The following is a 23,561-nucleotide window of genomic DNA, read 5'->3' as shown; positions in this document are numbered from 1 at the left end:
GTTCTAGATGAAATAACCACAGAATTTAACGGGTAAAACAAATTTATTTGGAGCTCTAGTACAAAGAGTGTCAGCAGTACCATGCACGTGGTCAGAATGGCTGACCGGGAGACAAAGGGCAAAATCTAGGGGCACGGTAAGTGTTGCCAGGTTGGCCACAATACAAAATTATCTTTGTGATTCTTGTATTAAATCACTTGAGCATTGCAAATCACTTAAGAAGTATTTTTTGAATGTCATACTAGTAAAATATTGATTTTTTAAGACACAACTTACAGGTCAATTGCTTTATTTTTGAACAGTGCACAGTTTAATGGTTGTTGAATAATTCTTATAATCTTATTGCAATTATCAAAGTAATCTTATCTCATAGTTAGACAGGCTTGGGTTCTAAGTAAGATAATCTGATGGTAATAGTAAATTGCTATGTAGCTGTTGAATGCACTGGATATACACATTGTTTATTGTATGGTTACTTTTTAAAAAATTCTATTAATTTTTGTTAATTACATAATATATACATACATCTTAAGAAATGAAGCAATAATAAATATGTCTACTCTAATAACCTTAAATAGTTTTGCAAAGTATAGTTAGCCACAAAGTTTTCGGTTTCCTAGTTTTCGGTTCCCTAGGACCTTCTTCAGATGGGATCTGAGTAGACCCTCTTTGTTCTAAACTCCTGTTACAGATGCATCTGTAGCGGGGGTTGGAATGCATCCATAACGGGGAGTTTAGAACGAAGGGTCACTCTCTACTCAGATCCCACCTGAAGAAGGTCCTAGGGAACTGAAAACGTTTATGGCTAACTATACTTTTTGTAGCTATTTAAGGTTATTAGAGAGGTTATTAGACATATTTATTATTAGAATATGCATGTTTCAAAACATAGTTAAAATATATTTATAAATTTTGCATAATCAGAATTTTGGTTATAATTATCATAATCTTCAGCTAAATAAACATTTTTATGCTATATTTTGTACTCTCTGCCTCAACATTTAGTTCATATTATGTAATCGCTATTAGAATTATTAAAATATAATAATTCTGTTAATTTTTTATCTATTTTCAGTCTTGCCTGTCACTTGCAGCTCTGTATTTATTTATTAACACAATTTAGCTGTTATCAGAGATTAATTTTCGGAATGTCATCTATGAAATCTAATTACTTGGTTCAGTTAAAAAGAAACTGGAATTATATTTTTTAAGTACTTTTATATTTAATATTTTTCAAAATATTCTCTCTTGTTAAGGCAAATATCCCACCACTTCACAAGAGCTTTTTTATTTACTTCTCATAAAAACAACAACTTGGCTGCTTGTGAACTCATCTTTCACACATCAGCATTCAATTTAAAAGTTCTCCCACTAAGTGCATCTTTCATCCTTCCAAAAATAAGTAATTGCAGGATGACAAATCAGGGCTGTAGATGGGTACTTGAGGACTTCCCATCTTATTTTCTTTAAGATGATTTAGGTATGTTTGGTTACATGATGTCTAGCATAGTCTTTAAGAAAAATTATGCCTTTACTCAGAAGGCCTGCACTTTGAACTTGATGGCCTTGCACAGTTGGTTTTTCAAGATCTCTGCATAAGATTACAAAGTGATCTTTTCTCATCTTTCTTCAAGAAGTGGACCTTCATGGTCAAAACAGATCATCATGATAAACTTTGGATAAAAAGCAGTCATTCTGCAGTTCTACTTCCTGGGGATCCAGTATGTTTCCATTCCTTGGCTTGTCGCTTGTATTGGGGCACATACTGAGTGCAAACTATTTCATCTACAGCCATAATTTAGTTCAAGAATGCCTCTCCCTCACGGGAATAATACTGCAGATGTTGGAGGCATATTGCCAATTGTTCTCTTTTTGGTGTTCAATGAGAACTTTAGATATCCATTTTGCATACACTTTACTAAAGTTAAGCACATCATGCATTATTGAATACATCAAGCTATGACTAATCTACAAATGATCAGAATCATAATCAACAGTGATGGGCTAGTACTCTGGATCAAGACATTTGCAGCAGCAATGTTTTATTGCATCACTGATGGCCAGTTTCTAACTTCAGTCTTCAGTTGTCCAGTCTTGAGTGTCATTCTGCATGAAATCTCTTGGCCCATTCTAAGACTTGTATTTTTGACAACCTTTTTACATGCTTCCTTTTCAATTACATGTATTTAAGAGCTTTGCTCATGAGTTAGCGATTGTCTTAAGCTTTTAGTATTTGTTTAAATTTAAAAGTTTTGTGTTCAAATTTTAACATCAAACCAGATTTCTTTCAGATGATGAGCCAGAATGCTTAAAATTACTTGGAACTTTGTGTTATTGTTTCGAGCTCTCCAATAAAAACAAAGTATAACTACTTACTTTAAAAAATTCACAAAATATTGAAAGAAACAGTAAAATAAATTAGAAATGTCTCCATATTTTGTCATGGAAATGTTATTACTACTGTATATTTTTTATAATTGCACTGATGCCAGAGGGAATATTTTAATTTTTTGCACATTGAGGGTGGATGAGAACTTCAAGATAACATTCTTACAGCAGTGATGACTTACATTCCTGAGGTGTAAATAGAGGACATAATGTGAAGAGACAGTTTTAATTTAATTTAGTGTTCTTTTAATATTTTGTGAACATTTTAAGTATACATCATCAGTTACAATTGATATACAATAGTTGTGGGTTCATCTTCTGTTCTTGGTTGATCTTCTAGAATTTACTAAATTATCTGACTAAAATTCTAACTTCTAATGATTAATCTCAACATAATATGATGGTACTATCTTTAAGCCAAATTATGTTATTTGATTACTGTAATTAAAAAGTTAACCTAGATTTTAGCTATAAATCTGGCAATTTAGATTTGTAAATTTGATAAACATTTTATAATTATTCAATATTAATTTTAATAATTTAAAGTTTTATTACATTTTAGGATAAGCATTGGTTAATAAGACAACCACCAAATCCATTACCTGAAAAAGTAATTAAATATATTGATAATATTTTTAAAGAAAGGTAAATAATTTATGAATTATTTAATTTTTCTATTCAAATGTTATGCACAGAACAAAACCTATTCAAAACAGAACCTGAATAAAATGGAAACCTGCCTAATGGGAAAAAATATTTGGTACCATGTGATTCCAATTTACACAGGTTTTACTGTATGAAATATAAGTTATATTAAATACAAACTTTGTGTCATAAAATTGAATTTTCGTGAACTTTAGTTATTTTTCATAAAGATTGCCAGGATGATTAAATTTTAAATAAATTTAGCAAAGTAGACAATACATAGGTGTCTTCTGCTGTCCTTTTTCACACACTTGAGGAAACTACCCCTAAAGCCCACTCTCTTAAGCCCAAGCAAGCATAACATAACATTTCAGTTTCATTAATGTAAATATTGAGGTGAATAAATGTATATTTTAGTTACCAAGACTATTGTTTTTATCACCCTCTCCAATCCCCCACTTACTTAAAGATGAAGCAACACCAGGCACACTGCTGTCCTTTAAAAAATACTGTACAAAATATAAGCAGTCCTTATTCGCTTAAAGCTTACCTCCTCAAAAGCTCAAGGAATGTCAGACACATGCAGCTAGTTATTTATATTTCCATATTCTAGAAACTTTTATTTTAGAAAATACAGGCAACTTAAATTTCTTTGTTAATCATTTCTTGAAATAAATATAATTATTTTATTCTATATCGAAATATAATGAAACAACACCAGAATACCTTATTCAAAGCATAGCAATGTATTTTTTGTTATTTCATAAAAATAAAAATTCAAAAAGTCATAAAATGATTTTTTTTTTCTTTTATCTTATTTTTGGACTAAATAAAATTTGTCTTCTTTATGATCAAGAAAATTAATATGAATTTATGTTACAGTAGAGTTATGTTTTTGTGGATGATGAATGCTTAAGATAAATTGAATGCAAAAGAGTAATTCTGACTATCCATGCATATGCTGATTATTTTTTATTATCAAATTCAATGAAAAAACGTTAAACTGTGTTTAAATGCTTTATTTAATTGTAAATGGTTGGGTAAATGTCAATGCAATTATCTTGGAAAATTTGAGAACACAAATTCACACAGAATTTTATTTTAGATGGTATCTGCTGATGTGTAACATCAGCAGATACCATCTAAAACAACCATATAAAACCATATAACAACCATATCACATATAAAACAACCATACTGGACTGTCATGAGTGGTACAGTAGTACCAATTAAATGTTTATTTTTGAAATTTTTAAATGATTTTCAGCATGGTTAGATTTTTTCACATGAAACGAACATTCTGTTTTTTCTGACAGATTTCAAGTAAATTATGATCATCTCCATTGTAATATTTTTATATTTTGTACTTTATTCTTTTTCTGTATGGTTTCTGCCACTATGACCAATAGCAATATGGACATCAAGCAGTCTGAAATATTTCTTCAGTTTGAATGTAAAATTTAATCACATTACTTTCTTATACAGGCACAATTAATTTTCCTATTTCTCTGATAGATACAACATCATATCTACATACATGCATATTCTTCTGGTAACTTCAGTCACTTTGATTTTTGACATTCACTTTTTGTATCATTGTCAAATATGCTGATTTTGTAAAAATTTGACTGTTCTGACCTTTTGATACTATTAACTCATTTAATCAATTGTTGAAGCAGTTATTCATATCACTTAATGATTGCTCCATGATCATATTGTTTTCCTCTTTGAAAAAAGTAATGAACTGTCACAAACAAAACCTTTTTTACTAGTATTGAACTTAAACTAAACTTTCGAACATTTTTGGCCTTCACCAAGGCCTGCTTAAGGTGCTGAACTAAACTGGCTTCCATTAGAATGATGCTGTTTGATTTTAAATGTTGTATATATCACATTTCACCCTTCTGCTTGACTCCGTTCAAATTCCTCGAACAGGTATCTCCACGCATGCGCGATAGTCTCACTGTCTTTAAAGTTAATGCAGCTGCCTCTTAAGTTGGCTTTATAAATCTCCAAGGCCTCCAGGTGACGAATATGATCTATTTGAAAGGCCTGTCTAATTAATCTGGTGTTCTGGAGGTCTGCCCAAACTTCTGGGTTGGTGATGTACAGTACATAGACAAGGCGGTGGTGTGTCTGTTGTCTGTAATGTATTACCTAAATTTTTACCGAGCATCGTTGTTTACAAGAGATATGTAGATGACCTGTTTATCCTTTGGAAGACTAAACCAAATGTCGATGAGTTTTTGTCCTTCATAAATAACAACATGTACAGTCTTACCCTTAAACTAGATCAATTTAGTAACTCTAATGCTCATTTCTTAGATGTCAACATCATCTCAAGGGTGGCAAAATAGAGATGAGCATTTATTACAAACTGGGCCACGTTCGACTATTTATCCCTGCAAACTCATCTGACTCCTTTTCGTATAAAATCGCAGCCTTCCATGCCCTAACCAGACAGGCCTTTACTCATCATACCAACAGGCACGACACCCTGCTAGAGCTTCAATGTATAGAAAATATAGCTGTTGAACATGGCTACAAAACTTGCATGGTTTGTAGTTTGGCCTGTGCCTACACCAACCAATTCCCCACACAGTGTTTCTAGCGCCTGGTCTATGTCTAGCAGTAGCCAGTAGCCCATCACAGGCCATAGGTGCGCAGTTGTCCAATTCAATCAACATTTGAACTCCTTATACAGGGAGATTGCAAACCAGAATGGCACGGAGATCGTATACAGGAGATCCTGCACAATTTACAAGCTGCTACACAACGCAAAAGATAAAATACATCTTAGCAGAGACCCAGGGGTTTACTTCATTCCCCTCAGGGATGATAGATTCCAAAGGGACTTAATTTATATTGGCTCAAACATAGGTTCAACTCAAAAAAGGATACGTAAACATCAATCCGACATTACAAACAACAGACACACCATCACCTTGTCTATGTACGACACTGATCCGGAAGTTCGGGCAGACTTCCGGAACACCAGATTAATTAGACAGGCCTTTTAAATAGATCATATTCGTCACCTGGAGGCCTTGGAGATTTATAAAGCCAACTTAAGAGGCAACTGTATTAACTTTAAAGACGTGCATCCGTGGAGATACCTGTTTGAGGAATTTGAATGGAGTCAGGCGGAAGTGTGAAATGTGTTATATACAATGTTTAAAATCGAACAGCATCATTCTAATGGTCCAAGTAGGAAGCCAGTTTAGTTCAGCACCTGAAGCAGGCCTTGGTGAAGGCTGAAAAGTTCAGAAGTTTAGTTTAAGTTCAATACTGGTAAAAAAAGTTTTGTTTGTGACAGTTCATTTCTCACTCCAGTATTTCTGAATAGAAGACTGTTATTTTATGGAAAACAATATTTTAAGAGGCAAAAGTAAAATAAAAACTCTCACAAGGTTAACTACTGGTCTCATGAACTTTTAAAATTCGATACTAAACACAATTTGCAATTTGCCTTATCACTTTGCTCAGGGCCGGATTTACCAATCCAGGGGCCCCGGGCACAAATTCGGTGGGAGCTCCCCTTTAAGAGTAGGCAAATTTGATGATTTAGAAAATTTACAGAAAATACCATACTTTCAACTAGATTTCAACTAGGAAGTTGTAAATTTCATTTAAAAATAAGGTTATTGTAAACATACATATATTTTATTGTGTAAAACGAATTATTTTAATTTAATTGAAAAATACCTATGTATAATTTTTTTCCCGAAATTTTCCGATGTTTTATAGGTTTTTTCCCAGGTTCGATTTTCTTTGCCTGTGTTTTCTCATGATTAGGCCACACTAGGCTGTCGCAGTAATAGAAAAAAAAAATTATGTTTAAACATAGTTTTGTGGGGCCCTGGGCACCGACCCCAAATGTCCTTATGTAAATCCGGCCCTTACTTTGCTCAACCAAGTGATATTAATATTCATAATGCCCATATTAATCACTTAGTCCATAACATATATAACTGAGCTGAGAAAGTATTGAATAATAAGATTGATTGTTTCATTCCAATATAATATGACTGTGCAATTTTGAAGTGTCTAATTTAATTTAATTCTTAAATAATAATTTAACTTATAAAATGTTTTTAGGTTTAATAATGATTTAATTTGTATAGAAATCTTTATTTTTTAGATGGAGGACATTATTAACTGTCGATGATATGGTAGAAAAATTAATAAATATTTTAAAAGAAATAAACATTTTGAATAATACTTACATTATTTTCTCATCTGACAATGGATTCCACTTAGGTAATCATTTAAATGTAGAAGTTTATATTAAATTATTAACTTCATTTGTTATATTATATAATAGTATCAGATTTAAGTTTGTTAAAAAAAAAAAGAAAAATAAAGAATTTAAAGTAAATGTTCTTAAAGAAGTAAATATAAAAAAAAAAGACAATAAAATATGGAAATTTTGAAATATTTGGTTTCAGCTAAAACTGTTTTTTATATTTGTTCTTGTCATAATTTATATTGACTTTTTGACTTCAGTAATTTAAATTTGAAATATTATAAAATAGTTACTTTTTATTTTTATATAGAAAGTTATTAAAGTTTAAGTTTCTAAATATTAATACCATAATAAAAAATGGAATGGTTCTATTATATTAATTATCTTGTTATTGTGTATAATGTGTATCAATTATAAGAATAATACTGTACTCATCAAAGTTTATTTTTATTTTAAATTAACAAAAGTGATTTCTTTGGTATCAAGAGGTGCTGCAGTACCATAAGCATCTCCCTGGAAATGCCCGTTTGAATTTTTGTTTTATATTCAAATCATTTCTTGCATAAATCAATTTACTTTTGTAAATTTTTATTGTATTCTTAATAAGATATTAAATTCTTTAATTTGAAATTTTATAAAATTATTTTTTAGGACAGTTTTCTCTTCCGGAAGACAAACGTCAATTGTATGAATTCGATATCAGAGTGCCACTCATCGTTCGAGGTCCAGGAATAAAATCTAAATTGGAATTAATGGTAAACAAATAATAAATCAGATTTTTTAGAATTAATGTCAGAATTTTTGCATACAAGATTAATTTTTATAAAATTTGATGAAAAAACAAATGTACAAACTTTGTTTTTAATGTTGATTATAATATCATTATTTAAGAAGACCCATTGTATTTCCACATGAATAAGAGCATGCTCTTATATGAAAAACTTGCTTGTTTTGCACTTTGAAACACCTGCTTTGTTTATAAGCATTGTTTTTGCTTAAAAACTTACTGCCAATACACATATTTTGTGACTAAACATAGAGAATTGTTTTTACTGAGGAACTATCAGTACTACATATATCAATATTTTTTATGTTATCTGTCAGCATATGACATAACTCCAGCTGTAAATTAGCCCTGCTTATAAGAGTCTTGTGTGTGCTAGTTTGTTTTAGCCTATAAGAGCACTATACTGCTGTGCTGATGAAAATTAAATATAAATGTACTGATACAATAGCTATTTGGTGACATTTCTGTGGTAGTCATATATTTGATGATGGAATGCTTGAATAAAACGATGATCTTTTTTGAAAAACTAAATGAAATAATTCTCAAAATACATAAAAAATGAAAATGAAAGTTTTATTTTTGTACCTTGTTATATTTACTAAAAAAGTAATCAATCAAATTATATAAACATAAATAAGAACATTGTTATAATTTTGTGACTTGCAAACAAAATCTGACTCCTAACACCAGTGTGACAAGAGGGTCAACACCTCTTTGATGCCGCATCAGGACGACACCATTGTGTCCTGTTCTGAGGACAGAGAAGCCGCGATGGCTGTTTATTTTTGTTTGAATTCATTACACGAGTGGTTGTGTGTATAGGTGGTCGGCTTGGGATGGAGGAGGTCAATGAGACAACATTATGGAAGAAAAGCATCTGAGATAAATTAAACAAAACAAATATCCATTTATTATGTTATATGATCTAAATACTGTCAGTAGCAAGACAAATAGATAATAAACACTAGAGCAACACTTAAGCATTTGCAAGAGAAAGAGAGGGTTTACATTAGATTATCTATGTTATCATTAATACCTGGAGTTAGAAGAGAGCCATTTATAGACAAGATGATCACCTTTATGGTAGGGTTGACACTTGAGAGTTCAGCACTAGGAGACAGTTTGAAGATAGGCATTATTGGAGAAGATGATATTCCTCTATCAGCAAAGATGGAACAAACTAATGGTTGAGGAACTGGTGATGGCTTGTAGATTCGTGGAGGAACTGGCAACAACTGCCTGAATCAGCCATTTGTTTGTTATTTTAGGTAGAAAAATTGACAATTAATGCTACCAACAACATCGTATTGACAAAATTTCACTTTTTTTCTGATTAAACTCTTGTTCATAAAGTCTGGGTTCTCACAATATCTCTACTTCATGATGTCATAGTTGGTCAATGATCATATAGGGATTGCCATGCGTAATATAGTCATCGTTTGTCTTTTAAAGTATGAGAATCTGGAGGTTGTTTTTCCGTCAATTGTAACAAAAAGCTAAGTTATAAGAAACTCTTCTTTATTCCCATCTGTTTCCCATGGAATTAGAAAATAGACGAGCAGGTGTTATTTTAACAGAAAACAATCAACTAAGAAACACATGTTAAAGGGGGTCTTTGACGCAACAAGTTCCCCCTCTCATTGATCTGGGAAAGTTTCGAGATAAAGTTATAACAACTAATTGTTGATGCAGAACGTCGAAAGTTAAACAATTTCCTGGTATGAGTCTGACAACAAGTCAGATTCCCATCGCCCTAGCCGGCCTGTCAATGACACATTCGAAGGTGTTGTCACTCCAAAACAATAAGTCACCTGATCAAATTCTTACACTTGATGGGGATATAACGGCCACGCATTCAATCTTCAGGGTGATCAGGCCCAAAGGAGTATCTTTTACTCTGTGACTTGTATAAAGAACTTCCAGACCCATTTCCCAGTACCCCCAGATATTTGCCTCCTGGAAGATCTCCCTACTGGTCGCTGATATTACCTTGGCCCTCAACAGTGATCCACGATAGTCCTGCCGACATTGTATGAACCGGACCCAGATACTTGCCTCCTGGAAGATTTCCCTACTGGTCGCTGATATTACCTTGGCCCTCAATAGTGATCCACGATAGTCCTGCCGACATTGTATGAACCGGATCAAGAAACATAGAGTTGATGACATGAGGTATTATACTTAGGATTATACTTGTAAACTCTCTCTCTCTTAAGAAGTAGACAGTAATGCAGGATAGTATCCATAGAACCTTGCAGCTGTGCATACGTTTAGTCATCAGCTATATATTATAATCTGTTGTATTTTCATATTAAATTTGTTGAGTTTTACAATGGTTGCTCTTACACATGTATTGCCAACACCTTATCAACAACCTCGCTAGACCCTCCCCCTCAAAGTAACTAGATGAAAATCGAAGAACGCATAACATAAGATAGCCATCCAGTGACAAAGTGAGCAGATCTTGCTGATCCAACACTAACAAAGGAGTTGTCTTGTGCCTCAACCCCTGGCTTCTCACAAAAGCAATGGCCCTTTTTTAAGATTTAAATATCTCCAATACTTCAAGTATCCTGATGGAGTCTGAATGTTTTGATCTCTTGATGATGGAAGCTTTGTCGAGGAGGGCATGCACATCATTAGTCCAAACATTTTATTTTGAATTATATTGGTGGAATTCAATTAAGGTTCTTTAACAGATTTGTTTATTGTGACCATATAGGTTTTGTTTACTTTAATAGTGAATTGTTTTAGGTACTTTGCTGAATATCATGCCAATTTTGTCCCATCTGTAAGAACATGCTCTTATATGGACAGAAATATAGTTACATTTACAAAGTGATTTGTAAAACTACGCTATGAAATGCTTACAGATGGTTGAACTTGCATGAATAATATTACACAATACTTTCATTGAACAATGCCATCATTATTAATAATAATTATTATTCATTATATGTGCAATATGAAACTATATATATTTCTATTTAATTGAAATGGACAGACATTAAATTCCAAATTAACTTTTTCTATTCAACTTCTTATCTTACAGGTATAGTAGGTTATCTACTAGTATTTACTTGTTAAATAAAATATTTAATAAACTTTAATTTATAATTGCATATACTTATAGCTTCAATTATAAATTTTAAAAGGAGCCTGTTTTAAACATCGATTTTGCTCCTACATTTATGGATTTGGCCGGAATCAAAATACCAAAGGACATGGACGGAACATCTTTTGCAAATTTATTATACAAGAAACCAAAATCTTGGAGAAATCAGTTTTTTGTAGAACATAAAGGCGAATCAGCAAAAGAAATAAATGGATGTCCTCAATATTTCAACTCTGGAGTTAGCGTAAGTTTCAATTGTTATTTGTTATACTTTTTATACATTACAAAAGTGAGAATGAATAATAATAATAATGAATATAAAGTTAATATATTTAGTTAATTTTGCTCAGAGAGCTGCATGTATTTTTTAAATAAGGAGAATATATTAAAAATACTGGATGTTATTAATAATTTAATATAGCTCAATAATCACTGATCTTATAAAAAAATATCTTTTATATAACACAAATTTAATATATTACATGAACATTTTGATTTTTAATTATCATTTTAAATAATACAATATCTAAAAATAATCCAAGTAATTTTTTTACTGAAGCTGATTGTGAAAGAAAATACAGGTATAGGACAAAATAATAGGAACTCCCCTTTCGAAATGTGTTGTACTTCAACCATCCAATACAGCCCCACCACGTCTTGCAACATTCTGCCATCCAGTGGGGGTGAAAGGGAAGGTATCAGTTGAGCATTTGGCGGTGTGACAGTTGCATGAGAAATTTCTGTTTCCAGCAAAGCACCATTATGTCCAACCTGTCCAATGTGCAAAGAGGCATGATTATTGGAGCTTGCCTCGCTGGAGCGTCGGTGTCTAGAACAGCCAACCTTATGGGTGTTTCAAGGTCCACTGTGTCAAGGGTTATGACAGTCTACACAAAACTGGGAAAGGTGTCCTCTGCGAAGCAGAACAGTGGGCGAAAGTCGAAGTTGACTGACCGGGATAGATGAGCATTGAAGAGGATAGTCGCCCAAAAACGTAGGACTACACTGCTGCAGATAACCTCAGAGATGAACACCTATCTCCAGAACCCCGTATCCACCAAAACTATTCAACAGGAGCTGCATGCTGCAAGCATTCATGGCCGAGTAGCCATCCCAAAGTCGTTAGTGTCACCACAGAATGCTATGAACCGACGAAAGTGATGCCGAGACCACCAAAACTGCACACAACAGCAATGGGAACAGGTTATCTGGTCTGACAAATCATCATTTACATTATTTCAGACCAATGGACGTGTGTTCATCTGGCAAACACCAGCAGAGGCATTTCATGTTGACTGTCTGGTTCCTACCGTGAAGCATGGAGGGGGCTGTGTGATGCTGTGGGGAGTGATATCATGGCGTGGCTTGGGGCCACTCATAGTCCTGAGGGAGAAGGTCAGAGGCGAGCATTATCGCAGTATTCTTGCAGATCATTTACACCCTATGTTTCATACCCTGTTTCCTGGAGAACATCCTCTATTCCAAGATGACAACGCCCCTGTACACACAGCTTGCTGTGTTCAAACATGGTTGGATGAGCATAATGATGAAGTGGAACATCTCACATGGTGTCCTCAGTCCCCTGATCTCAACATCATTGAGCCTGTGTGGGGTTTTTTAGAGTACAAAGTCCATGCTCAGTTTCTTCCTCCACGCACACTACCTGAACTCGAGATCGCTCTGCAGGAGGAATGGCTGCGAATTCCCTTAAATTTTCTGCATGACCGTTATTTGTCAATCCCACATCAGATACAAGCTGTAATTCAGGCCAATGGTGGCCCATCTCCCTACTAATAAATATTTTGCATTCTTTTACGGATGTTCCTATTATTTTGTCCTATACCTGTAAATAATCTTTAACACATTAACCCATGTATTCACCAACAGGAGTTACAGTTAACTCTAGAGTTATTGGTGAATATGGGAGTAAGTGTCACAATAGAGAAGCATAAAATATCACACTGGCCAAGCTCTTTTTTATGGAAAAAATAGCACAAAAATTATGGCCATTTAATATGTTTTTTGACAATAAAGACGAAATTATTTTTTTTCTCAATTTTTAGGCGTGTTGTGGAATTACAACACGTGGTCCAAATGAGTTTTCTTCTGATCATGTTATGTATGCCATCTATTTCACTTATCGGGTTCTAAATTCGACAGAACTTCTACCACATAAATGCATAAATTATAGTTTGCATAAATGGACCAATACAAATCTGAGAAAAATAGAATAATCACTAAAATATTTTTTTTTTAGTGAACAAAAAGTAAGTGTTTTTGCTGTATATTTTCATGATATTGTGCAAGAAAACATTAGGAAAAAACAAATTTTGCATATTTCTCATATTTTAGAGGGAAAAAAATATCATTGAAAAAATTTATTGGCCAAGAGCAATTTCCATTCCCACAGGCCATGCTCTATTTCCATTATGTTTATATGGTTAGCACATTGCTCCAAAGTAATACAGCACAGATTTCAATGTATAGCGTGTGTTGCATTTCTGCAACAAATGGTGATTAATGTGTTAATAGTCTGTTTAATTTTACAATTACTGTCCTGGCAGTTTTATTAAATGTATATTAAATTTTTTATTTGTGCCATCACTGGAGGGAAGTTCTGTAACATTTTTCATAGCAAGATGGACGAGCAGCCTCTAATAAAAGGTGAACTCTACCGTAAGACATTTTCCCGAGGTCTGAGGACAAGGGAAGACTTTTTATTGTGTAGTCTTTGTTAATTTCAGAAATTATTACAATACCATATTTATAAAATTAATAGATGTCTGTTCAAAAGAAAATAATTCAACAATAAATAAATTATTATGTTTTCAATATTAAAACATTCAGAGTAGATATATGAACACCTTTTCTTTCTGTTTCAATTTATCTCATAATACAATCCAAGTCTGAAGACTGGTTAAATATATAATTACAATATTTGCAATAAAAAAAGTAAGTTTAGCTAATTAATTACAAGAAAACTTGTTTTGTAACAGAATAATATAAATTTAAAATTTTCTAGACATGTGAAGTCGATTGTATATGTGAAGATTCTTGGAATAATACATATTTGTGTTTGAGAATTTTATCATTACACGAGAATGCAATATGTTGCATCTTCAATGATAACAAGGTAAGTACAGTAGAGAGTCATTTATCCGAATCAATTGGGGACTAGGGTTGTTCGGATAACTGATTATGTACGAAAAAATATATTAACCTGTCCGATGTTGAAATTTTTCTCCATTGCGTGTCACTTCGTGTTGAATTTTCGTCGATTTTAAGCTTAACGAAAATTTTTATAATAATAATCGAGGCTATTGTATTGTTAAAAATTATTTTGTACAAACAAAATAAATATATTGAAAAATATAAAAACATAAAAATTATACTTTAGAAATCTAGTATCAGAAAAGTTCAATTCAGCACGACACAGTCCGACTGGAAAGCGTTCGGATAACCGGTGTTCGGTATAACGACTATCTACTGTATATTAAAAATTTGATACTTTAAATGTTTTTTTTAAAATAATTTTGTAAAATATAAGATTTCCATTAAATAAGCTTTTCTGTTAAATAGTTTTGGCTTTAGATTCTCTAAACCCACACTGAAATTTTTGTAAATCTTATATTGACATCACAAGAAGTAAATTTTAGTTATAAAAGCTCTGCTTTAAGATAAAATGTATAGAAATGGCTAAACATTGTTATTATTCAATAAATTACAAAATAACATTTTCTGACAATTTGAAACTACTTGATCATTGATGGCAAAATCTCTTGTGAAAGGTTAAGGACATGGTGCAATATGCTTTGATTTACATTCACCAGTATTTTTGTCTTCATAGATAACATTCTTTAAATGCACCATAACCAAAAATTTCAGATTTAGATTGGGTGAATGAGGTAGCCCACTTGTAGAAAAGTGACAGCTGACAATTTGGTCTTCAGAAGACATCTTTCTTAGCAGCTCTTTAACTGGCTTTGCAATATTTGGAAAGCACTGTCACTACTGTTTTATTATTATTAATACAAGGAAAAAACTTTGGAATTTCTTGTAAATCCAATTAGTAATAAATGTGTGTCTATTTAGAGCAGTCTACAGCCAAAACTGAGTATCATGTTTATTCGGCTACAATTTGAAAAAACGGTAAACCTACAAATTTCCACTGTCATCCATCTGTCCTTCCTAAAGTTTCAGAACGGAGTTAGATAGATAAAAGCTGAGGCCAGAATGCAAAGTCTAAGGGCAGGAAGCCTAAATTATCTGTATGCAAATTTCTGATGCAAATGAGAAGTCACATTATTTCAATTCAAAAATTTCCCGTGAAAGGAGTTAGATGGACGATAGGCACAACTCAATTGCTAAAGGAAAAGTATGATTCACAGGTGCAAGACACTAATTTAATTAAAGTATATGCTCTCCACCTTCAAATTAGTAAATTAAAAAATATGATTAAAAATTGCTGCCTGGCAATGTTACAATAAATATTTGCTTGTGATATTTTAATTTCTGACCAGTCAACTGTTCATTTTCTTAAATATTTCTCATATATACTGCAAGGAGTCCCATGTATAACTTAAACAGCAGAGTTTATCTAAGATAATTTTATTGTAAAAACAGGTTGAACGAGACATAATAAGATTAGAATAATTTATTCAAGTGGTGAAAGCTGTATAAATAATGTTATCTATAGAACAAATTCAGTTTTGTTATGTTTGAATTCAGAATATTATATCCATTATTTTTGTAGAAATTTAATTAGCAAAACATCGCGTAACGTCAGGAACGAAATATTTTTTATCGTAACGTTTGAGAAATTAAAATATGTTATATTTTTAATGGCCGCCGCCATCTTGAAATATAAAAGTATTTTAGAAATGAAAGAATGTTTTTATTTTTATATCGATATTTCTTGTAGAAATTCTATTAGCGAAACAATGCGTAACGTAAGAAATGAAATATTTTTAATCGTAACGTTCGACAGATCGGCATTTGTTATAATTTTATTGGCCGCCGCCATATTTAAATGGAAAGTTCGCTAGAAATTGAAAGTTATTTTTTCGTTAATTTTTTCTTTTATAAATTTCTGTAGCGTAACATAAAAAAACCAAATATTTTTAATCGTAACGTTTGACAGATTGCAACTGTAATATTTGTAATGGTTTCAGTTATCTTGAAATAACAATTCGCTAACAGTTAAAAATCATTTTTACGCTATTTCGATATTCGTTGAATTAAAAATAATCAGGTATTTTTACAAAATCGGCTTGATCGACCGCAAAACGCAATATCATTGGCAACAATACATTTTTTTATTATTTCACTTTCTTTGTTGTAAGTGGGCTATTTTCGAACGAGAAAGAAACTTTTGCGATTTTTCGCTTCATTTCTTGAGAATAATTGCTTCGGATATAAATGTGAGTAATATTTTGGCAGATTACACAATATACAGTACAAATATTTTGATAAAAATAGAATGTTTTATAAAAATAGAAATAATATTCATCGAAACGTTTGATTTTAAAAGCATTTGACAATATTTATCTTTACAACTAACAAAAATTTTTTAAATTTATGTTTATTGATTCTGATTTTGTTTATTAAATGGTAAATATATATAGCAATAAAATTATTACGATTCCCATTTTTTGTCATGAGGAGGCAAAATAATATGATAGATATCCAAATAAAATTGGGTCTGAAAATAAATGGGGATATGTTTTGATTATTCAGTATGTATGAGAGATTTGTTGTGTTATCAAAACTATTTATAAATATGTTAAAAAATATATATCTGATTATTTTCGTTTTCTTTCACTAGGATTTTATAGAATCCTATAATTTGACTGCTGATCCATACCAATTGAAGAATCTTGGTGAAAAATTTTGTTCAAAGTATCAATCTGTAAATAAGTATCTGCAACATATTTTAAATTTGATCAGTTAACTAACAATGCATTTTTGTTTATTTGTAGAAAAATATTTCCTTAATTAAGATTTTCTATAAAGAATGTTGGAAATTGAACCTGTACTTAAAATGTCATATTATATGTTACACTGAGATAATATTTTCAATTTGTCAATTAAAAAGTTTTTGATACATTATCTTAGTTTTTTACTCAAATTTATTTGTTTTCATTGGTGATTTAACTCGATACACCAACTCTGCAATGAAAAGGTGTTCTTTCTATGCTTATCTTTTAGGCACTAAGAATGACAAGACAAAGCAATAAATTCTTCCTTCATATAATAGATAGTTGATAGATCCAGGCCGCACCGAAAGGCATAGCCAGAGAAGGAAGGAAGGAAAGTAGGGGGAGAATAGGAGAAAGAAAGGGGGGAGAAGACGGAAGGAGAAAGAGGAAGGATGAAGATTACAAGTGCGCCATTGCTGGGCAATAATTGCAAAACATAAGGACAGTATATACAAAGGGTCCTGTGCACGGGTAAGCACATAAATGGTGAAAGAATGTGCAGGGATGGTGCGCCAAAATATGCACAGAAGGTACCGAACCACACAGTATGGTTCAACAGCCAAACGGGGAAGGAAGAAAGGCCTGTAGGGCCTCCCTACCAAAGACAGAATGACACAGTCAATGAAGTTCATAAAGATAGAGTCCATTCAATGGTAAGTAGTCCTGTTGGAGAAGAACCTTGTCACAAAGTTTGTAAAGGCTTTGTAGTAATCTTTATTGCTGATGAGGAGGCTCAGGCTACAAGGCCAAGTATCATTGTTTTTTAGGATGGTGGATATGAGTTCCAGCCTTTCCTCCTCCATGCACTCACAGTGGTAGAGGAGATGCTTGGGGTCTCATCCTCCAGTGGGCAGCTGCTACATTTCCCGTCACTCTTCTTTAAAAATCTAGCAAGGTAGTAGTGGAAGTTCCCATGCCCAGTCATGAATTGTGTCATGTAGAAGTTCAGGTTGAAGTGAGTTGGATTCAACTTGTCCACCCTGGGAATGAACTTGTGCGTCCACCTACCGGTGACAGAAGTGTCCCACTCCCTCTGCCATCTTCTTTTAACATAAAGCTTCAGGGTACTGGAAACCCAGGAGACAGGAACAGAAGAGAAGGAGACGTCAGTAAGCCTCAAAGGGGCTACCTTAGCAAGCTGGTCAGCCCGTTCATTCCCACGACAACCAGAGTGGCCCTTCACCCAATAGAAGTTAATATCCTTTGAATGTTGCAACTTTTGAAGAAGCCCAAGGATGTCATTAATAATAAGGAGACGAGTGTTCATGTTTTTAATCTGGTGAAAGGTCACCCGGCTATCAGTGCAGATGCTGATGCTTCTACATTTGATGTGATTCTGGAGAGAATGAGTATACTTCAAAGCTTTCAGAATAGCAAGTGACTCTGCTTGATTGTTGGAGCAGTTGTCATCTAATGTGTAGTAGGCTTGTTTAAAGATTTTCTCTTTGCTGTCCCCAATAACAAAAGAAAACCCGACTCCATTATCGGACTTAGAGTCATCAGTAAAAATATTGAGGGAGGCAGGAATATGATCAGGGTGGAAGACAACCTTAGCAGGAATGTTAGTGGCAGGGTGTTGCAGATGGAACTTGAAATTCCTGTCCAAGCTGTTGTTGTCTATAGTGTTAGCCAGGTCCTTAATGTTAGGAGGGAGGGTGGTATGAGGATATATTATTTTAAGATTAATAGGGATGATGAAATCTCCTACAATGTTGAGAAGATAGAATTTCCAAATCTTCATTTCGACCAGTAGATCAATTGGAGGAAGCCCAGTGATGGCGAGAAGGGCATTCGTAGATGTAGTCCTGTACCCTTTGGCTATAGGTATGGCTGCCAGCCTCTGAACTGAGCGAAGTTTCCTCCTGATGTGGACATTCTTAGCTGCTCCACCCCAGATCTCACACCCATAAGTGAGGGCTGGGATATATATAGCTCCCATGAAAATGGTTTTAGAGACCCGGGAGTCAAGCCCCCAAGTATTCCTGGAAATGGATCTGAGGGAATACCTGCCTTAGTGACCCTGTCACAAATCTCCTTAATATGCATGGTCCAGTTGAGTTTGTTGTCTATGTTGATGCCAAGGTAATAAATGCAGTCATTGATCTTAATCCTGTTCCCATCAATGGTCAAAGACAGTTTTCTGGCCAGGGGATTAGACCTGGGAAAGCGAATGCCAGTGCACTTTTTGGTATTTAATACTAACTTGTTCTCATTGGCCCAGATATTGATGTGCAGTAGGAGGTTGTTCATTTCTCTTTGGAGAAGCATTTGGTTGGCGTGAGACAACAAGATGACTGTGTCATCAGCGTAGGCCTGAATAAGCGGGTCTAGGGAGGTAGGGGCATGCCTAACCATATCAAATATGCTGTTATGCAGTATGTTCCAGAGGAAGGGCCCAGCCTTTGACCCCTGGGGACACCCTCTGTTAATCTCCTGGTTGTGCATAACCTGCCCATTGTAGATACTGCTGGCTTGCCTCTCAGACAGATAGCTGCTAAGAAGATTATACACATTTTTTGGGCAGTCAGAATCGAGGAGACGATTCCGAATTCCCGGCCACCAGGCATGATCAAAAGCACCCTTAAAGTCCAGGGAGACCATAAGGGTGTGCCGATTAGTTTTCTTGGCTTTCTTAATATATGCCACAAGATTGGCAAGGGCATGGATCGTGCTCTTACCCTTCCTAAATCCGTACTGATGGTGATTTATCAGCCCTTTGTGTTCATAGTGGTAGGTGACCCAGTTAGTTTGAAGGGCATCCAAAATTTTCCCAATGACTGGGAGGAGAGAGATTGGTCTGAGGCTGTTGGGCGAGGTGATATGATCTTGAGGGGATTTTTGGATGAGCTTGATAGATGCCTTCTTCCAATCCTTGGGGAAGTATCCCAACTCCAGGCATTTGTTAAACAGGGTGGAGAAGGTGGTGGGGATAGCCCTGAAGGAATGCTTAGCCATCAGACCCGTAATATGATCCGGGCCCGGGGCCTTCCCGGGTTTGATCCGTTCAAATTCTTTGGCAATCTCCTCCATGGTGAAAGGAGGGTCATCAGTGGTGTTACTGTCCCGGAAGGAGTTCTCCCTAGCTCTCTTGTGGTATGGAGTGTCCAGGTATGGATCATCTGTGGGGAAGAGGCTGGTGTAGAGTGTCCTGAGCATGTCAGAGATGGATTCTGGTGGTCCGTTGCTGGACTGTAGGGTAGGAGGGAGGTTGAAGGTTCTCGCCTTCTTGGCCTCGATGTAACGTGCAGCTGACCAGGGTTCCTTACTTGCTTCTGTGCAGAACTTCCTCCAAGATTCTGTCCTAGCCTGGTTTATAGCCTTTTTGTACGTCTTGAGAGTATTGATATAGTCTTGACGAAGGATTTCTCGTCTTGCATAGTCAGTCTCACGCCTGAACTTCCGCCTGGCGACCTTTGTATCTTTTCTCTTGCGGTTTAGGTCCCAATTCCACCAGGGAGTATCCTTTTTAAAACTCTGACGGTAGTAGAAGCCCAATAGGCAGAATGGATCTTGTCTTGGAGAGTCGTGACAATGTTGTCAACTTCTGCATGTGTAGTGATGTTGATTATTTGGGGAGGAGCCCAAATATTTTTCAGGGTATTTTCGAAGTTTTCCCAGATCGTCCTATGAGCTATACTGATTTTACGTTGTACTTGAAATCCATACAACTCTGTCTGGATGTGTCTATGATCGCTGGCAGTTTGACGGTCCACTGTGCTGCATTTTAGACATTTTAGACCGTGACTCATGATGCTGTCGTTGGCCAGGCAGATGTCCACCCAACTTTCGCCTGCATCTGAGTAGAAAGTGGGAAGCAGGCTTGTGCTGACTGAGTGAAGGCCTGCCACAGCCACCAACTCCAACACAGCTCTGCCTCTGGGATCTTCGAGGGGGCTATGCCACATCAGCGATTCGGCATTGAAGTGCCCACAGATGAAAACATTTTTGCCAACCAACATGTTAGTGGTCTGACCCAGGAGATGCAGGGCAGGCTCCAGCATTTCCGACGGGGAGCAATAGAAGGATATAATATATAGAGTAATTACTAATCAAATTGAAGACAAGTCTGCCCAAAGGGGCCACCATTTATTTTGCGTTCCAGACTAAAAACATAATTGGCATTCATGGCGACAGGCCTTCCTTTTTAGGCTTCATGTCGCCAAAGGTAAAAAAGTCCTTTGAAAAAAACACAAACATCCGATTAAAACTAAAAGGAGTCGGTGACACACAGACGTCTTACTCTTCAACCATCCGGCCAGTGAAGGTGTTTCCACTTTTTATTTGCTGGAACAGGTGCTGGAAAATGTAAATTTTGAAGCTACACCCTGGCGATGGTACTTTAAAATTTCTTTTTGTTGATTTTTCCCTTCCGATGGCGAGATTATTACTACTTGATTAGTAATAATCTCGCCATCGGATAGGAAAAATCAAATATAGAGTAATGTCAGGAAGCTCCACAGCAATAGTGGTGTAGTACTTATTACAGTGGTTCTGAACCAACCTTGTATTGATGTTTTTATTGCATATCACGATCCCAGTCTTGGGAATACTGGAATTTGGGGAAGTGTATATATGAAGATTACCAAAAAGGGCCACTTTGCTCTGCACCAGGTAAGGTTCCTGTATACAAAGTATATCAATACCCTCTTCCATCGAGACATGGAGGGCCTCAGTGCTGGCAGCTTTAAACTGTTGCAGATTTATCTGAAGAATCCGCAGCTTGCTTGTAAATATGGTATCCTTATGGTCCATAATGGAGGGCCGGAAGGACAGGAAATAGTAGAGAACCCAAAGAAGTACCTAATTATTCATTCATTGTGGTTGAGATTTGTCTAATTCGATATTTAAGAAGACAGGCACATTGATTTGAGAAAGCATTGTGATTGGTCATTACTTGTTTTCCTTCGGGAAGGGCCCTGTTCATGGCATGACAATTTGTGCATTTCGGTTCTTTGCCTACCCGGTCACAATTCATAAAGGAGTGTTTACGGGCACAGTGGCTACATCTCTGGCGGTCTGGGCAGGTGCTGGACATATGTCCCAGCCCACAGCACTTGTAGCACCTTATGACCGGGATATAATCATCAGCCAAGATAGAACACCAGTCTATTGATACTCTCCTCAACTCCATCATAATGTTTCTTAGTTTCGGTGTCACAGAGATAATCAGGTGCCTAAACTGGCTGCCCTTTTTGGAATGTAGAGATCTTATTGGCTTTATTTCCTTGTGAAATTCCTCTTTGCGGTAGCTATCTTTTATTAATCTATTCTGGCTGTATAGCAATTCAAGTATTTCCTGATCTTCCATGCTTTTCGGTATGTTGACTAGGATTATTTTTTGTTTTTGTTGAACTTTATCCACAACCCTAATACCCTTCACTAAGGAGTCGACCTCTGTAATAGCCTTCTTTAGCTTGTCAGCATCCTGTCCAGATTGCAGATCTATGCAAATGTCCCCACTTCTAAGGAGCCTAACTCTCTCCACCTCTAGACCAAGTTCCTTGGGGCAGATTGAGTCTTGTATAGTCGACATTAGTTCCTCAGGGACAGGCTTTGGCTGATCCGGTTGTGTGATCGCTGAGACAATGACACTATGAGCCGGGCAGCTGGGATTCCTTACCACTTTGTAGACAGCAGAATTTTCACTGATGAGTTTTGTTGTTCTGCTTTGTACCTTGGGCGGTTTTTTAACCACTTCAGAGTAAGAAATGGCAGGGGGAGGAGGAAGGGTTTGCCTTCCTTTCTCCCTGAGAGCCAGAATAATACCAAATATCTGATGCGCTGAGGACTACATCTTAATCGCAGCTTCCCGGGCCGTGGTCCTAGCAGCTAGGTTGATCGACCCATTACAATTAGGAGGGATTGTGGAAAGGATAATCTCCAGTTGAGTATTTATGGTCTGTAGTAAGTCCTCCTCTGAAAAGCTGTAGTTCAGGGTGTCCTGGGAGACCATGTCACTCTGTAGATCCATGCTTATTAAACAAAAACACCAAGAGATGCCAAACAGAGTAATGAACAGAAAAGTCCGTAAAATAAGCCCGGAAAAGCGGGAGATGACAACAACAGGCCCACAGGCCTAGACGACGACCAAATGGAGCTACGACCCCAATGGATCAGAACTGTTGCCGGAAAAAAAACCGCAGAAGCAACGAGTAAACCCACGGTACAACACTAGTGTGTTGGCAACCGTATTAGGGTCCAGAGGAGTAGGGAACAAAGGCTTTGTTTTTGTTCCCGACGAAAAACGCAATAGCAAAATAAATCACGCTCGACAATACAGAAAGTGAAGAACAGAGATAAAAAAAACCGTTGTACACAGCAGAACGTCCGCTACCAACGGTATAAAACACAAAATATTAGGCAAAGTAACAGTCCAGCGTGAGCGACCAAAAGAGACCACGT

General features: G+C 35.3%; 1 protein-coding gene across 1 annotated transcript in view; it reads left to right on the top strand.

The window, feature by feature from the left end:
* LOC136968895 (N-acetylglucosamine-6-sulfatase-like) overlaps nt 1-17,289 on the top strand; it is a 37,955-nt gene extending 20,666 nt beyond the window's left edge. Inside the window, exons 8-13 of the mRNA XM_067262959.1 lie at nt 2,951-3,033; nt 7,175-7,293; nt 7,931-8,034; nt 11,222-11,425; nt 14,204-14,314; nt 17,006-17,289. Of these exons, the coding sequence (XP_067119060.1) occupies nt 2,951-3,033; nt 7,175-7,293; nt 7,931-8,034; nt 11,222-11,425; nt 14,204-14,314; nt 17,006-17,131 (747 nt within the window). The 3' untranslated portion in view covers nt 17,132-17,289. The remainder of the gene's footprint in view (nt 1-2,950; nt 3,034-7,174; nt 7,294-7,930; nt 8,035-11,221; nt 11,426-14,203; nt 14,315-17,005) is intronic.
* Nucleotides 17,290-23,561: the final 6,272 nt, after the last annotated feature.

Source organism: Centruroides vittatus, unplaced genomic scaffold, assembly GCF_030686945.1.
Source record: "Centruroides vittatus isolate TY-2023 unplaced genomic scaffold, ASM3068694v2 contig_165, whole genome shotgun sequence".
NCBI lineage: Eukaryota > Metazoa > Arthropoda > Arachnida > Scorpiones > Buthidae > Centruroides > Centruroides vittatus.
Note: the sequence above shows the minus strand (reverse complement) of the source record. Positions and strands in the feature narration are given on the sequence as shown.